Below are 19,028 nucleotides of genomic sequence, written 5' to 3'. Positions count from 1 at the left end.
CAAGGTACAAAAGTACTTAGGTTAGAGGTTTATAAATACCAGATATACACATCAGGAGGAGGTTGGCAGGTTAAGAAAGGACAAGCACAGCTCTGTAATAATAAACAACTGAGAAGGAAGGAAATATGTGACATTATATCTGGGAAGCCCATTTTTGCCCAAGACAATTTAATTACACTTTTTTATTGGATAGATGTTCAGTGTGGTATAAGAAATCTGCCTTGGTTTATACACTGCCATAGTTTACCTGATTCTCTCTGCTAAAGCAAAACCACCACTACCACCACCACACCACCACCAAAACACAAAGACTGGGACCACAGTGGCAATGCGGCAGAATGCAGAGAATTAGCCCCTCGAACCTCCCCAGAGCACTGCAGCAAAGTCCTGAAGCATATCCTGCAAGCATTTAGGCACCAACCAAACTTCATGTACTGTGATTAATTTCCCTGACACCATGTGGGTTTCATTGCAGCACAGAAAACCAAATACAGACTTATGTATTTTTAGGATCAGGACCTACTTAACACAAGTCAGCCATGATTTAATATGTCTGTACTTAATGTGCAGTTTACTGAATGTGAGAGAATTCTGTATTTTAGTTCAGTTTGTGTTTTTCCCCAGAACAGCACGTATGTTGTTTCAACACTGATGCTGACGTTAAACACTCTGCAGTTACTGGTGTTTATTTAAAGAATTAAAAAGTTGTCTAGTGCAGCTGGGAACAGAGGTACAGTAGCCTCATGTTTAAAAGCATAGAGAGAACTAGGGATGCTGCTCATTTATGATTCTTTAGCAGCTTTTATTTTTCACAAAAATTAATGTTCTAATCAGAATGCATCTGTATAATGTTTTTCTCATGCTGATCATGTGTCACCAATTCAGTGATTTCCTTGTGATCCCACTGCATATGCTGGGTCAGCATATTCAGATTGTTATTATCTGCTGGTAGAAGAGGTAATACAGCATTTCTAGCCACAAAATAGCGCCACAGAAAAAAGCTATAGTAACAGTGAACACCAGGGATGTACAATAAAAAGGCAGAAAAAGACTTCTTGTTGCAGGACCATTCTTTGGGACCGTGTTTAGTGAAACAATTTGGATCTAAATAAGCATTAAGATTCACAAGGTAAGTCAGTAGTTCAGCATCAGTCTTTTTTTGCAGTGTCAGAAGTCATGCATGCATGCAGTCATGCACAGGTCAGAAAAGATATTTGTTACAGCATTTAAGTTTTGCAAAGTTGGAGGCAAAGGCTTCAAACCTTGACAGTAAGCCCCTATGCTATAGTTTGTGCTAGAAAGTGATATCTTTCAGGGTAGGATACAGAGAGGAAGCAGTTGCAAGCCCAGTGCTCACTAATTATACTGGGAAAGTGTAGAGTGACTTCGCAGAGAAACAATTGAAACTTCCAGTGGCGCTTCAGAACAACCTTCTCTGAAAAACTTAGAGAACTCAGTGTCCTGATGAGAAGTAGTAATCTGTGCAGTTACTATTTATCACAATGTCCTTTAGGTATTTTTTCAGTTATGTACATTAATGCTAATCACTGGTTCAAACCCCAGCATTTAATATGTTCAATTCTGAAACTATTACTGTGTTTGAAAAGTAGCATCTGAAGTAATTGATACTTTTTTTTAACTCTTCATAGTTCAATATGTTTAGCTCTTCATATTTTTTCACATTCCACTTGCTATTAACTGAACATGAAAGAATTTGTATGCAATACATATTGTCCGGCATGCAACCTTCTTCTCTTCTGCTTTACTTTTAAACATTTAAAACAATTTCTGTCTGTGGAGGTTGAGTTGTACAAGAAAATTACAAGAACTGAAGTTTTAACTCTTATGATTTTTACAACTTTACAAATACTCAGATTTGAAAGTTAGGTTATAATAATACAACATCATTATATGATCTGGTGATGTTGATATGATCAATTTAAGAGTAGTGCATATGTAACAATACTGATACTGACTTTTGCTTCAGATCCAAGATCTATTTTCTCCCAAGAATACATTCAGAGCACAGGACTGGCCAAAGACCACTGAAATCAATGGAAAGGCTACCAGTGATTTTGATGAAATATGGTGGGGGTTTGAGCATAACATTGCTCACTTCATTGCCTTGTCACAAAGGCTGAATTTGGCTTAAGACAGAGGTAAAGCAGTTCATCCCATGTACCTTTAGTAAATAGCACACATTTTAACCCCACCATTCCACTCCCAGGAATTTAGAGTATTTTGTTATGCTAGATCTATTAAGGAGCCACTACACTTGCACAGGTAAAATGAATGATTGAAACACATAGAGTTGTCTGTACTTACAGGTATCTGGCTTGAGCTGGCTGTTGGTAATTCCAAAATACTGTGGATTTTCAATGACAGGAATCTTTGTCATCCCAATGATGACTGCATCAGGACCCCCCTCAGAAGAAGAAGGAGTGTTACTGCCATTTGAGATGTGGTGGAGGGGACTGGCTGAATCGTCGTCATTGCTGATGACTGAAGAAGGACCTAGAGTTAGAAAAAAAGATTTTCTTGTAACCCAGTGTATGGTACTCTTCCCTCAGATGAGTAATTTTTTTTTTTTTTTAAGTTTTGGTCAGTTGTCCTTCATTCCTACAGTCAAAAGCTCTCTTTGTGTGCCTTGTTGACCTTACCTCAAAAATTTTGTATCTCTGGGTGCAGATGGAGAATGGTGGTTTTTGTTCATTAGGAACTGGAATCAAAACAAGTTTTTGTCCTGGTGCATTACCCATCCAGCACAGTCTGTCACTGTGCAATATCTCAAAACTTGTTAAATAATTTTGTCATTCTCAGAAATAAGCTATGGAATATGCACATTAACTGTTTTACCTTATGCCCTACTTGAAGCACACAGCAGTAACAGCACAAATCCAGGGAATGCCTGCCCTACCTGGCATTACAGCAAGACAAAAGACACAGCAAATGGGCTCATCCTGATGTGGGAAGCTGCTAATTTCTGAAAGAAACATGGGTTCAGGGCCAAAATCCAGGGGACAATTTGCATAGTTCCAGAGGTGCAGAGAAGATGCTGAGAGGAGCAGAGGAGTAAAACCTGGAGCTACTGCAGAGAGGCTCATCCTGTCCAGGGGCACATCCTACTGGCTCTCCAGTCCACATATAAATCTAGTCACCTTCCAGAAAAAAGTCTACTGTGAATGGTAATTCAGTGACAGATTTTGTTTTGTTTTCACCTCATGCTTTGTATTTTTAATGAAAGTGCCACACAGATAAAACCTTGCAAATAGATTTAAAAAAAATATCCTTCTTAGCACAGTGTCCCACTTCTGTGAACTGCAGGAGCCTTTGAACTAACAGCAAATCAGCACAGATAACATTTGAACTCTTGACATCTAACCCTGTCACTTAAATTCCACATTACTTCTTCCAGTTTTAGAAAACCAGAAGCATCATTTAGCAGCAAAAAAATTTTGCCTAATGTCCTGACTGAAGAGACAGCAGAGAATACACATATTTCACTTCATTCTCCATCCACATTAACGATAGTTTTTTGGGATGACATTCACATCTTTTAATTGTAACAATCAAAAAACTATGCTAGAAACAGATGGAAAAAATCACCCTCTGGAAGTGCCTATTCTGAAATAGCATCCTTAGCCAACTGCATTTAGCTTTTGGGCAGCAGCAACAGCTTGAGAAAATGTCCCCCCAAAGAAGGGGGCAGAAGAGAAGATTTTGAGGACAATAAAAAGCTGTATTTACTCCAAGTCACCCAATTGCATGCTGGACTCATGTTGGACTGTTTTAAACTGGACAGAAGGAACACTGTAGAGGCAAGACAGAGGTGAGTAACCTGCCACGTAGATGGCAGCTGTGTCTGCAAGAGTGATAGGGAGTGCAGAGGAGAGACCAGCAGGACCACCAGCAGGTTCTGTATGCACATTACTGAGGACATGAGAGAAGACAAGCAAGATGCATGGCAGCAGACGTACAGCTGAAGAACCAGATGAGAAAAAGGACAGTCCCAAGCACAACAAAGAAATGGCAGCTTTAAAGAAACTCCTGTTCTGTGGCTGACTGTATCATTAACAAAATTACTTCATCATTCGGCATCAGGGCTCACAGCCATAAAACTTAAATATCCTGGCATGCGGCTATTCAACTCTATATTTTGAGACACAAGTATATTCACACCCCTGTCTAGCTTTTCTTTCTCCCCAGTTGGTTTAATAGGGCATGAGGGAAATGTTTTCATAGTTTGAAAAAGTACTTCCCCCCAGCCTGAAACACTAGAAGTAATTTTTCAAATACCTGGCACTTCACGGGAAAGTCACTGTTGACAAATGTAAGTAAAGTCTAGATCTCTGCAATTTATCAAGTGAAATACTCATACCAAGGCTGGTTTTGTCATTACTGATCACTCAGATCCCACATGATTGACTCTACTGGGAAAGATGCCAGGATAAGGAATTTCTGGTAAAAATTTCTGTAATGAAGGGTAGAGCCTAACAAATTGTGGGAATGGGCCACTCAGATGGCACAGCCAATACTTACGTTAAGTCACAACATATTTTTCAGATGCATAAGAGTTTTTTGCACAAACATTTGGAGTGCAACACATTTAAAACTGCATTCAGGTTTTTCGTAGATACCATCCTTACATCTCTAAACTTTCTGAATCTCTACTTGTTGCTCAAAAAAAGCAGGCTGTTTAATACTTTCTTGGGAAAACAAAATACTTTTACATTAATATACTTTAGAATGAGCATCAAATCCCTTCTCTCACAACAAACAGGAAATTCTCTCCACTCTGAAACTTAATAGATGCATGTCTTTAAGTCCTTTTCAGTCCTGCTGTTCTCTGCTGCACAGGAGGAGGCTCTTTTGTCATTGTTTACTTCCAACATACATGCCGTGATGGCAAGGAAAAGTGACCATTACACATTTCTAGGTGTTAAACTGGAATAATGACTAAGGAACTCAGTATAGTCATTGAATAATTTCTGCAGTACTTCAAGATCCAATTTTGTATGGTGAACTACTATTTTCAACCAGTATAAACTGCAAAGTGCTGCAGGTGAAAATAGACAATTGTTCTGTAAATCTACTCAATTAGGTTTACTGGTAAAAGCTAGTCTTCTGAGTGCTATGAAGCAGGTTCCAAGTATATACAGCTCTCTGAGGTTGGTGAGGGAAACCTGGAAAATAAGGTGACTTTCATGTCAATTCCTGGCCGTACAAAACCATTTAAGAAAAATTCAATTCTAGGAACCTTGTTGCTACATCACTCTGTGATCCCTCTTATTAGCAACATCTCATGCAATGGTTTTTGTGAATAGCTGTTTGCATTCAAAATCCTATTCCCTGTCTATTTGTTTGCTAATTAAGATAATTAGAACCCCTCAGATGAAATTTTTTGTGTATCAGAGGCAGATGAGTTCACATCCTTTCAAACTTCCTTTTTCCTGACCTTTTTTATCAATGTGAGCAATCTTTTACATAGAACATTTCCATGCTTGTTTATTTGTTAGACTATCTACTCATCACAAAGTTACATTTAATTGTCTGAGAGCACTAAGCCACATTACAGCTATAGACCAGCCAGCTCTGCAGCTGGCTATGATATTCAAGTAACGTAAAAGCATTTCTGGGATGCAAGATGAGACTATCACCTGTGATGACAAGAAATGAGAGCTGCCCTTTTCTGAATGGGCTCTGTGCTCAAAATGAAGGATAATTTCTTGAAGCACCTTGGAGTGTGGTTTCATCCACATGAAATGCGGTCACTGAATTACTTGCCAAAGGTAGAACAAGTATGGTAATTACACTCAGTCACCTACTACTGCCTCTGGTTTTCATAAAATCCGTTCTTGGTTTTACACCTGAAATATGAAAATTTTAGACAAAATGAAGTAGGTTGAAGTGATAAGTCATGGGTTATCAGTAGTCACTAGCTATTGCCAAGAGGTGAATCACAGTTGGCTTAAGCTTTTAAGAAGACTACAGAGACCTTCTACCAGTGTGCTGCACAGAATCTTCCCTTGATATCACTTTTAGACAATTTTTCCTAAGAAGACAAGTTGGAGCCAGACAAGAATCGGTTCTGTGCTTTGGGGAAAATGTGGGCTGTCCACCACGGAGATTAATTTATCTTCTGTTTGATATTAAGCTAAAGACTTATCCATTCTGCATCACCTAGGCTCAAGCAAAATCCCTTTTGTATACAAAAAAAAGCCCAGCAGTTCTCTAAAAAAGTTGTGACATGTAAGAAGACCAATTCTATTTGAAACTGATGAGCTATAATAAAACCAAAATGCCTCCAACAGCTGGGAGGGGAATTATCCTCAACACATAATATGGGGACAGGCAGAAACAGCAAACTTCACTTACTGTACGTCCCAAGGAGGGCTGTGCTATCCTTCAAACAGTGTATGTCTGCACTGTACTTTACCTTGGTGGTGACAGAACAATTGAATTTCCCTAGGTTAAGAAATAAAATTTAATTCTATTATTTTCAAGGTGTACTGCTATTTTTGAACAGGCAAAGGAGATTCATTATTAATACGTACAGCCTTTCATGACAGGAAAAGCTAAGAAAATTGGGATTGTGCAGCCTGCAAAAGAGAAGGCTTCAGGGTGACTTCATTGCATCCTTCCAGCTCCAGAAGGGAGCCTATAGGAAAGATGAAGCAAAACCATTTACAAGAGCATGCAGTGATAGGACAAGGGTCAATGGCTTCAAACTGAAAGACAGTAGGATTAAATTAGATATTAGGAAGAAATTCTCTGCTGTGAGGGTGGTGAGGCACTGGAAAAGGTTGCCCAGAGCCATTCTGTGACTCTATTCTATGTTTCACTATACTCCTATCACCATCAGAGTTAATGCAATTTTAAAATTCATGCTACACTGCTATTTGTTGGAGCTGCTTTTGCACGACACATTTCTGTGCAACACACATCATTCCAATTGTCCCTGAAGTCACTACTAATGGCTCAGGCACACTGGAAGACAATAGGGGTAATAAAATACCACAAACCCGCCTCGATTTTAGCTTTGTGGTTGGAGTTGTGCATTTGCAAGGATGCATACACTTACTCAACTGTTAGGAAGCAGGTCATGTAAAAAGCAGCATTTATAGAGACAATTTTGTGCTGGGACGCCTTAATAAAAATTGTTCCTTCCATGAAAAATTATGTTGATTCTTAGGATGGTTTCTCAGTGGACCTTGCACTAGCATTGGCTCTCGGCTCCCCTGGGAACAGGGGTCAGTCTGTGCCAAGACAGGGTAACAGCACACTGTCAAGTTAAAAGCACAACAGTGAATGCATGTCACATCACTCAGCACCTCTGCTAAATTCCAAGGCTATACTGAATCTTCTCCTTTTTTTCCTTTTGGGAGGGATGTATTTTTTCACTAGTTAAATACACTGTTCTGAAAAGCAATTACACAAGATTTCATGTCCTGTGAGATTCCCATATTTGCTGTAGATTTTTATATTTTCTGCCTGATTGAAATGAAAGTATTAGGCTTCAGCAAGAGCAGATATTCAATTTTTCCTCTTATCAAAGCAAGAGCCAACTTTCTCAGCAGAAGAGGCACCTTTTCAGCTTTACTCTAAAAATTCTGATCTTATCTTTTACTCCCTCTGGAAGCCAAGTAATCAATCACAGCTTGGCACACTTTTTTTCTGACTAAGGTGCTAAGTTTTACTTCAAATATTCCTTTGTATTCCCATGTTCAGAAACTGTGGTACCAAACGTGGTACCAATACTGTTAGAGTGGACAAGAAAGCCAGCACAATAGAAAGAAATGCAATTATAGAAAAAATATTTTATACTATTGGTCTCTTAAACTGCAGTATTTTATATAGGAGGAATTGGATTAAAAGATGTAAATAGAACTCAAGGAATAAACCCAAAACCAAAGCAACTAACCAACCAACCAATCAACAAACCAACCAACCAACCAATCAACCAACCAACCAGCCAACCAACCAACCAACCAACCAACCAACCAAAAGAAGACTGAATATGCTTCCAAAGAGTAACAAGTTAAGTCTTGCTTTGCTTGGTGGAGACCTTCAAAGCGAAGTCAGATTGTTCTGCCAGTCTAGAGTGGACTTACTAAAACTATGGTTTTGCTTTGCAGTTGCCAATGTTTGTAATGACGGAAAGCTCAAGGCAAGGCACTTCCATGTTTTGTCAGCAGTTCAGCTATTTGGAGCAATAGCACATCTTGCCTCTACCCACCTTCTAATTGACCTTTCCTATCTCATATCCCCATCCTTGCCAGCTACCCAGACAGCAACCATTAGTCTTAGTCTTTGTGTAGCCATCTCTACAGTCACTGTCACATGCAGTTGGAAAATGAGTAGTAGGGGGTTAATCCTCCTTTGTTGTGGTGAAGAAAAATAAGATCACCCTAAAAAGCATTATACCTGATTCCATCCTGCTAAATCATATTGCTCTTCACAGATCAAAGAGTGCAGGTCCTTCTACCGTGGAACAGTACACTGAGCCAAAACCCACACTGTTACACATTAAGTCTGTGACTCAGAAAACTGAGACTTGCCAGGCTTTAGTGTTTAAAGGATAAACAATTTCACATCTTCTGACAGGTATCATCAATCTATTTAACTGATTTACACCCACCAGTGCTTGTTTAAGCTTGTACTCTGTTGCTTCTTGACATATGAGATGAGAAAAACCTTTTGACACTGCCCAAGAAGTTCAGTTCCCATCCAAGATGATACTCCCAGGAAGTCAGGAGAACCCAAACAGAGCACTGGAGAACATCCTCACATCCAGCAGACAAATACCTCTGTTCCCCACCAGCATGCGCTTCTAACATTCTCTGAATAAAAAAAGTAAGTAGGCTTCTTCAAGGTGACTCAAAGGAGAGTGGAAAATCAGGGTTTAAACTCGGGAAGCAATCCCTAGGAATCTGTTCACTTACAACAATTGCAAAACAAATTGAAGAAATCAGTTTGAAAATCATGATGAAATTAGACCAATTCAATGATGAATTGTTTTGTTTGGATGATCAAGACAAAACGTATTTTGCCTTTGTTGTCACGTGAAAAATCAATGTTTAACTTTTTCTCATTTGTTGCAGCTTCAGAAGAAGCCTAATTTGTTTTTTTGTCACTGGACCACTTTCATACAGAGCAAATTATCTACATTTTTGGATTATCTTCATTCCCACATGGAAAAATTTAAGTAATGCATACCTTTGAGTCTAATGAAATAACAGGTATGTTATTTAGCTTTACAGTACCAATTTCCAGTGTTGCTAAGTGTCAAGATGCCTTTTCCCTAAAACACACATTCGTCTTGCAGGAAAACTTATTTCAATGCCTCACTCCTCTACAGAGGAACAAACACACATTCTGGGTAATTTCCATTGACATGACTATGCACAGATTTTAGCCATTCAATATTTCATCAGGGCTCTTTGTTCTGGCTTTGAATCTAAGAGCTACAGCTGCATATTTGTTTGCTTGGGTTTTATTCTGGTGCGTGACTGTGAAAGAATCCCAGTCAGTTCCTTTCAGCTGCCTTTCTCCTCACAACCTCCTCTATACTCCCCTGTATCCATGCATTCCTGCATCCCCTCACACACAAGCTTAGAGCAATTGTTTCTGCAAGGGACGACTCCCAAGGATAGCCTAGGGGACCCCTTCATAATGCAAGCAACTCCCAAAAGTCAAGCAACCTACAGGGGGCTGGGATAAAGACACTGGTGTCTTGGTCTGGGGCAGGCTGGCAAGACAGTTCACCCAAGATACCTCCTTTGCAGCACTGCAAAGCCCTGTAAAAAAAAGAATGAGGTGTCTAATACATACTTTGTCTGGAGAGGATGAAAGGCTCCTAACCCCTCTGCCCTGGTTTCAGTCCAGGGCCAGCTCTCCCCAGGGATGTTATCAGCAAAACCTCAACCTGCATCACAAAGGTTGCTGATTTCTTTTTCCCTTTCAGCCAGAAAGAAAGGCATTTGTGAAACAGATCTAACAACTGCAATCTGGCATGCATTGTCACATTCTTATGCACCATAACCAATAAATCCACATAGATCATCTGTGATGAGGTATGCACTACTATTATTTTTGATTTGGAGGCAACAGGAAGAGCACTTTGGCACTGAATTACCCAGCACTGAAGGTGGGATCTCTGTCAAAGTCATGACCAGGACCTGGGAGGAATTGGCAGCCCCAGCTGTCAAACCACAGAGCCCTTTGGGACTCATAGCCCTCCTTGGATATAGGATGAATGGTGGCTGTACAGTTGTTCACTGCTTTGATGACACATTTTCAGTATCTGCAGCTCAGCTGATGTGCCTTCTTATGAAGAACAAGGAATTTATGGCCTCCCATTATTGGTAGTCAAATGAAAGACAGACCTAAGAAAAAAACCTACCTGGGATGTGGGATATTAATCAATATTAATACATGAGCCAGAGAATTAAAGAAAGAACACAGAAAATGTGAAAGAATTTAAGAAAAAATGATTTATCATTTTTTAATATAGATCATCAGTACTATCCATTATAGTCACCTGCAGGCTTGGATATCTTGGAAGCATGGGTAAAATTACTATCCTTCAAAAATGCTACAGTAAAAAATCACCACAATAATAAAAAAGATCAACTAGAATGTACTTGCTGGCATCAAGCAAAAAAATAATAATTCACCTGAAATTAAATCCTTGTTGCCTTTCATTTAATTTCATTTAAGAACTATTTAATTAAAAACTGCTTCCTTACAGACTTCTCATAAATAATCTGAGTGCTCCCACTCCTAAGACTGGGAATGAGGTTCTCTGTTGTCTAGAGGATAAATACAAAGTGTACAGAAGCAATAAAAATTTCCCCATGCTGCGTTTGCTGTCAGAGAAGAACAAAGATATTTGGAATAGTTAAGTTGAATAATTTTCCAAATTCAGTTCAACAGAGTTAGATGATAAGGCAGATAAGCTAGATTGAGGAGAAAAGCTTCCTGATTTTGAATTGTATTTGATTGTGTGGGTTTTTTTAAGGGGAAAAAAAAAGCTGACACTATATAAATGTTTTTAAGCCTCAATGATTATTTCCTTGAAGCAGAGAGATAATCTCTACAGGCCTCTTCTATTCAAGCATATCAAATGAAAAAACAATACAGAAAAATCTAGAAATACTCAGAGACGATGAAAAACTGAAGAATTGGGATTTATCGTCTGAGGAGGTACACAAGGGTAGCCTTCCAATGAATGGTTACAATTTTTATTGCATGTCTTTGACAAACAGGAACTAAAAGTTCCATGACAAAAGTGCATTAAAAAAGACTGTGGTAAAAACTTTAGAATAGGTCCCCAGGAACACATCCTCAGGAACTTTGGAACAGATCTTGCTTCCATGAGCACTGGAATTGCTCATAGAAGACTCAGAAATCTCCACTTTTGGAGTTCTTGAAGCTGCATGAGAAAAAATGTCTCTTGGGAAAGATGCAGGTATAGTTGATACAGATTTAGGCTAGGGAAGGATCTCCCAGGGGTTCCTTCATCCCTAAACTTCCATAATGATAAAAAGATAGATCATGAGTGATCTGATAGGAAACACCTTCGGTCTTCAAATGTTGATTTATGTCTATTCAGAACTGAAGGAAGCCCAGAGCTCAACAAATACACATCATAGCTCAATGAAATATTTCCATACATTAGAAGTTCACTTTTCCAGCCTACAGAATGAAGACAGGTTTAGTCTGGTGAGAAGAACACTGGTGCTCTACTACACAGTGGGTTATTCTACCAGAACACACATTGTTTAATAGCATTTTTACATACAATTCATTCAGTGGGAAATTTCCCTTTATTTCTTCAAAAATGTTAATCAGTGGAAGTGTTAATTACATGACATAGTAACACAAAGTCTTGTATAATTTCTTACTTTCTGTCAGTGCAAGACTATTACAGGCCCCCAACATTTGCATGGGTTATAAAATCAACTCTACAGTGAAATATACCTCTGAATTTGTCCCAACAAGCATTCTAGAATAACAGCTTCCAAATATTTTTTGATTTACCACCCGACTAGCTAACCTTAAACCTGACAAGCTACAAAGAAGCAAAACTACATCAACCCAAACATCATGTTCAAATTGTAAACAACATCTGCAGGAATCTGGTATTTATGTTCACTAAGCTCTCACTGAGATGATCTTACAGCTCATCTAGAGCTATTTTGAAGCTGCACTGACATGGACTGCCTCCTCTTCGTCTCCAAACACTTCTCATCCTGGAAAACACGTTTTAAAAATGAAATACAAAGGCCTACATACACATGAAGAGGGCATGGGAACGTGGTGAACTAACACTGTCCCATATATTCCCCATCAAGACGTTTGCTTTCACCTTAGGTGAACAGGCTTCGGGTGCTAATGGCCCCAATTTTGCACGTATTTCAAAGGCATTAGCTGGCCTTTGGAAGAGGGCTGCTGGAAGGGCAGAAGACTTTGGCACAGAATACAAGTTGTACAAAACTAGCCCTCAGTGAGCACAGAGGAAGACAGAGCTAACTTTCCTTCCAAAACATTAACACCTGACATTTTATTCCAATTTATGTTAGATTACTTAGCACCGGTGAAACTGATTCCTTTTGTATCTGCACAACAGCAGCCATTTCTTTACAGAACCTGTCCTCAAAGCACTCAGCAATATACATATCCCAGGCCTTTAAACAGATCAGAGGGCATGCTCAGGAAACCTTGATGGTCACAAAGAGACTGGCCATTATCTTCTGTGAAGTTTTTTGGTGCTCAGATATCATGTGTCATGAAAAATACTCATGATATCCAGGTGAAGTATTTGGAACAGTCTTACCAGCAGACCCACTCTAGCACTTCTCCTGTGCACCTCTAAGAAATCCTAAGGAAAAGAAAACCAGCCATTTCCATTGTTATAGATTTCTGGACTATGCTCGATTAGATCTTTTGGACAGTATTTAAAGAACAGTTCACCTTTGAAGCTGGTAGGAAACATAACAGTCTGTTTGGAGGAATATTCCAGCCAAAACATCTTCAGATCAAAGATGCAGAATTGCCTTCCAACACCATCCTTCTTTCCCAAAGCATAATTCCTAAGGCAGTGAAGCTTTAGATTCTCAAAAATCCTTTTCTAATGCAGATCTAAAAATTACTACAGTGGAGCAAATGACACTCATATATAAAAAGGAAACATGTCAAACTTCTGTTCCAGCAGCATCACTCACAAGCTATAGGATTAGCTGCACAAATTCACTGTCTTGCCTCTACATGATAAACCTCTACTGCCATTTACAGACACCTCCTCCTCCTCCCTGCCACATGACGCCTCATCTGCTGGAGATTCCTCCTGTTACCTCTCTCCTGCCAGCTTTCCTTGAAATTGCTGCTATGAGAAGCAGGAAAATGCCACATACTCAAACCTATTTGCAACACACCAGCTAGATCAGCCATCCCAAAAGTGGCCACACCACAAACTCTGGCAGTTTTGCTACAGTGGATTTGGAAAAGGATGCATTAATTCTGAAATTGGTCAGGACATAACAATGAGGTTTTGCTAAAATATTGGGAGCATCTCTACTTCCATTCTTCAAGGCTCTGAACAAAAAAATGCAGTTTCTCTTCATCCAGGATTTTTACCAATTAATTTTTATAAATTAATTCTGCTTCTTCTTCTTCTGAGTATTTTTTATATATCCATTAGCATTTTCCTGATGGGTCTCCTCTGCTTATTTACTCACTTCCTCCTTTATAAAGAGTTTCACTTATCACACTTAACTGAGTCTCTCTTGACCACCTGTCTCATCTATCCTCACTTTTTCCAACAACAACATGGCATCCTGTGGTGTTGTCATTTTTATGTGAGGATTAAATAGCATTAGTACTTGTGAAATTCAAGTATTCTAGAATGACATTCATTTTTTTCAGTCTAGTTCCCTCTTTTATCAAAAATTCAGTCATGGCTGTTTCTTAGCAACAGATTTATCAGAACAGATTTGCATAAAAATCAAATAGTCTCAAAAAGAAACTGCTAAAGAACAGCCTTATTCCTGACCACCATTAAAAGCAAATACTATAAAGCAGAAGAAAATGGTTTTGTAATTCCACAAAAAATCTAATGAACACATGTATGATATTGGCACCAATTGAAGTAGATGACCTTATAAACTTTTCTAACTAATGTATCTCTGAAATGATCTGCAAAAATCATCTTCTCATCTTCAGAGATCAACAGACAAAAAAAAACCCAAAACCAGAAGCACAAACCATGCACAGCGACAATCCTCTATTGCACTGGACTAGATTAAAAATTGGCATCTGCAATGGTCACACACAAAATGGTCTCAATGGACCAAGCTGCAAAAGGCAGACATGTGTGTGAAAAATGCCCACAATCAATTCAACCACAGTAGTACTAGGTAACCAATAATTGGATTTCAGTGCAGGAGCATAATTGGTATTTCTTCATTCTCTAGTCACCAGAGATCTATACCTTATCTATCTATCTATCTATCTATCTATCTATCTATCTATCTATCTATCTATCTATCTATCTATCTATCTATCTATCTATCTACCTAATCACCACATTTATACCATATTTCTTTAGAAAGAATTCATTTTCCCCCAAAGATTTTTCTACACCTTACTTCTCTTTGCCAGATGAGGTTTTCCTTTTTTTTTCCTTTTAAAATCCAATATAATATGCTAAACTATGCTAAACTCCAACTAGCTAGTTCATCACAAATGTAAGAAAAGCAAATTCAGAGATAGGGTGAAAGAGTCAAACCAAACACAAAGCATTAGGTCCTTTGAACAGATAAAGTGGAATAGCAATACCAAGAGTCTAATTCCCTTCCTCTTAATATCAGCCAGGAGTAAGTTATTATATTGATAATGGTTTAAAATTCCTATGAATGACAGTGAAATTAGGACTGCTGTCTTTTTATTAAGAATGATGACAACCTTTTTGGCAAATGCAGTCTTCTCCTGCTGTGGCACTTAGTTGTGGCACTTAGTTATGTCACTGAAAGGTAGCATCTATAACATATGGCTGCACATGAATTATGTTAGGAATGGGTTAAAGTAATTCATCTGTATTATTCCCACAAGACAATGCCAGAAAGGTAATTGCCCATATTTGTACTACTACATTATAGAGAATGTCAGTTTTATGTCTTCCTAATGGTTAACTGAAAATCTATAATATCCATTTCTGTTCCTTGCTGAAAAATTAATGTAGGACCAAAACCTGAAATTCCAACTCTGGTCATGCTCAGACAAAACTCCCACTGAAGCCAGTGGGAGTATTGCCAGGGAGAGGATTAAAGACAGTGAGATTTGCTGCATGCTACCAGACATGTATAAGCTACAGAGCTAGATTTTATTTATGATGCTTCTGGGACTATTAAAATTAGGAAGATACTGGTCTTTCACCTTTCAGTCAGGCAGTCATGTGTGCTTGCAGGGAAGGGAAAAATGTAAGGCAAACAAGCCATCTTGCTGGAGGGTGCTTAATGGCAGGCTGGAAGCCAGAAGTTAATCCCTCCTGCAGTGCAGGATCCCTTCCCTTCTCCTCTACAAGGCCCAAAAAGAGGCAGGAAATAGCAAGGCAGCAAGCCTGGATCCCTCGCAAACAGCACAAGCTGCATGGAGTGCAGCAAGCTCAGCATTACAAAAAAAATACTGGAGCCATCCACAAAATTCATGCCATTCCAGCACCTGAAGCATGCCTTGGCATATGACCTTTTGGGAGGCTTTAAGCTGGGCCCTGTGCCACAGAGATAAAACAACTCTAAAGGCAGATGGCAGGAAGTAGTCAAGACATAACAGCATCACTGAGCTCCTGCCAGGGCAGGTGGACAACAGCAGCAACCAGAGGAACCTGCTGCCCTCTCGGTGGGTTCCTGGCTCTGCAGGGAGGGGATGCTGCTTTATTGGGGTTCTCAGGTTTTACTGGCCTCCACTGGGTCGTCTTAACTTAAATGGATACAGAAACTCTTTTTTAAAAAGTACGTCTTTTGTCAACTGCACACTTGGATGGTTCTGTTTGTCAGTAGTTTCCAGAGGCATTAGAATCTGATATGTTAAAAGAGCTACAACTTTTCTTCATTTACCAACCAATTTCTCCATATTTTCATGATGCGGCAGCAGTGCCCAAGGAACAAAGATATGACAACCTGAAACAGCTAAGTTATCTAACCAATCTGCAAAAATTAAGGAAAAAGTAAGTCCTGCTCTATGCACTCATTTCAATTTTTATGTGAAAAACAACCCCCATGCCATTATAGATTAATTTTTTTAATGGAATCTCATTTTTAAGAGCATGATTACAACAAGTAATAATCCATAACTGCAGTGATGACAAAAATCTCAGATGAATAAACATCCCTGATTTGTTTTATAGTGAAATACAGTGTTGTGATTTACCCAGGGTCAGAACCAGGGTTCTAGTGTAACCAAAAATGAAACCACAGACCCTTTATGTCCTGTAACATCTAGGTGGAAAACCTCATGAATGCAGAGTGAGACTTATATTAATACTCCGTATTAAAAAATTATATCTCATAGTAGCCTGATTAATGGCACCTGAAACAAAATCTGCAAGTTTCCACAAGGGAGAGAAAAGGTTTTCAAAATTTCTACTCCCCTCTTTGAGACAATGAAACTCTTTGATTTGGTTGATCACAGGGTAACTCAGTCTCTCTGCTACCTATCTTCAACCTTTCTTTTTCGTCTGCCAAAGGTTGCCCTTTCCTGGCATGAGTAGCTGTCCCCTGGCAATCACTGATCAAACTGCTATCATGTGGGCCATCTACCTATCACTAGTGGTTTCAGCTCTCACCGTGTTCAGACCAGAACTCAGGAGCAGAAAATGTTAGAGCCTTGTAGTTAGGGACCACTGATTCCAGAGGCTATACCATCACCTCCTAATGTCAGGTAACAACTTCACCTGGGCACCGGGATAGTTGAGTTCAACAGCAACAGGATATATACACATATACTTTTGGTTTTCATCAAAGTGTGAAGTTGCAGCAAGCAATGGAAACTTGGTGTCTTCATTAGAAAGAAAAAGCATGATGATAAATCTTTGCCTTTCTCTTGAAAAGGCATGAGGCTCTTCACACTTTTTTTGAGACATTGATAAAATATGATAAAGTGTGTTTCTTTACCTGGAAAGAGACTTTGCCAACTCCCAAGGGAAAAACAATGCCGACATATGAGAAAAAGTAACTTGTTTTACCACACAGAAAGCAGAAGGCTTGTCTTAGCATGTTCTGCTTCAAAAACTGTACTTCAAATGCCTTGAGAAAGGAAATGCTCAGGCAAATCACAGTAACTTACCTGATTTTGATTCATACTCCCATAAGGAAACAAATGCAGAGTTGATTATTTGGGTTGTATTTTAAAAACATTTAATGTATTTAAAAATTATACCCCTGAGCAACTAGTAATAACACAGTTGTGTGCAGACACCTTCACAAATGCTATGAGAGACTGAGATATCTATCAATGGGCTACTTGGTACCCAGAAGACAGATTTCACCAAACCTGGCAGACAGTTACATTACAGCATACAAGTAGTATCTCAGATAACAAAAAAATTACTTTTGGCTCATAGAAGATAAAACTAAGTGAGAAATTGACTTCTTAGATTATTTAGTCCCCTGACATTAATGGGAAAAGTCAATGAGCAGGTCTTCCCAGGAGGAAGCCAACACTGATATTCTTTCATAATTTTGACGTCTGTCTCGTATTTACAGCAAGACACAGAGTTTTGAATCTGAATGAAAAAGGGAGTATTACATAAACATTATCTTTTAAAAAGCATAAACTTATCAAGATTTCACATTTTGTTCTAATTCTGTTAGTTAATCTCTAAGGTACGTGGAGTCCTCCGCTTTTTCCTAGGATTTTTAAGACATCTAATATCTGTGAAGAAACTTTTTATGACCATGCAATGGTTACAAAATGTACCAGGAATCTCTGATATGGCTAGCCCTATTGACCTTCTCTCTAAGACACTTGGGGATGAAAAGTGTGAGCTAATTTATAAGCTCTGACCTCGGCATCGTGCTAGCTCTCATAAGGAAACATTAAAATTGATTTCATGGCATGCATCTTTAGAAAAAGAAAGGGAGATTCTGGCTTAGGCAGTGGGGTCTATGCTGGTATGTCTACTGGAATAAAGACATCATAAATTCTCAGCACAGGTTGAGAAAAAAATGAAAGAAACCTTACCCAGCCCTCAAACAAAGGTTTATATGAACCTGTGTTCTTGGATCTCGTTCCCTGAGGCAGGGATGACGCATCCATTCCTGAGGCATCATATACTTCAATGATGTTGACACTGAAATTTTGCTAAAACCCTTCAAGGGGAAAACATGGTGACTTTTCAGTAGAACACAATAGTCATCAAGAAACTCCACAGCCAATTGTCCATCTGGACTTTCATCACCTTCTGCTCTCTAAATTCTAGTATGCAACATGAGCTATAAGGAGTTGTTAAGGAACAGCAGTTGGTGGTTGTGGTGGTGCATCCCTCCCTCCCCTAGGCCACATTATCACTGATGTGTGGTTCCCAACACACACTTGCATAATTTTGTTCTGCACATCCGCTATCTTGGGAAGGTGTTGTGGCTAGAATAGCCAGTTAAAATACTTTCCTCCTTCTGAACATGTAAATAGCACAGCATTTTTAAGTGGCAGGTATAAAAGGCACTGTCACATTCATATTCTAACTTATCATGAGATACTATTTGGGATCTTACTAATTATAGTCACAATGTATTAAGGAAATAGATCTTAAGTTTGCTGCAACAACAACAGAAGATGCAATAATGGCATCAGAAAATGGCATATATAAATAAAATATGAATTTGAAAACTACAGTAGAAAAACATAAATAAAACAAACAGGGAGTCTTTAAATTAAAATTTTAAATTACCAGAGCAAGAGCTTAAAATAATTTTTCATTTGTCTTTCAAACGCACCTTTCTATTTTCTTTAATCACACTTATTCACTTATT

General features: G+C 38.8%; 1 protein-coding gene across 3 annotated transcripts in view; it reads right to left on the bottom strand.

The window, feature by feature from the left end:
• Nucleotides 1-19,028, bottom strand: part of NTRK2 (neurotrophic receptor tyrosine kinase 2) — a 199,671-nt gene that overhangs the window by 84,134 nt on the left and 96,509 nt on the right. For all 3 annotated transcript variants that reach the window (XM_036402533.2, XM_036402535.2, XM_036402534.2), the window contains one exon: nt 2,326-2,514. In XM_036402533.2, coding sequence (XP_036258426.1) covers nt 2,326-2,514 — 189 coding nt within the window. The remainder of the gene's footprint in view (nt 1-2,325; nt 2,515-19,028) is intronic.

The sequence above is a fragment of the Molothrus ater genome, chromosome Z, assembly GCF_012460135.2.
Source record: "Molothrus ater isolate BHLD 08-10-18 breed brown headed cowbird chromosome Z, BPBGC_Mater_1.1, whole genome shotgun sequence".
Lineage (NCBI taxonomy): Eukaryota > Metazoa > Chordata > Aves > Passeriformes > Icteridae > Molothrus > Molothrus ater.
This window is presented reverse-complemented; position numbering and strand designations above follow the sequence as displayed.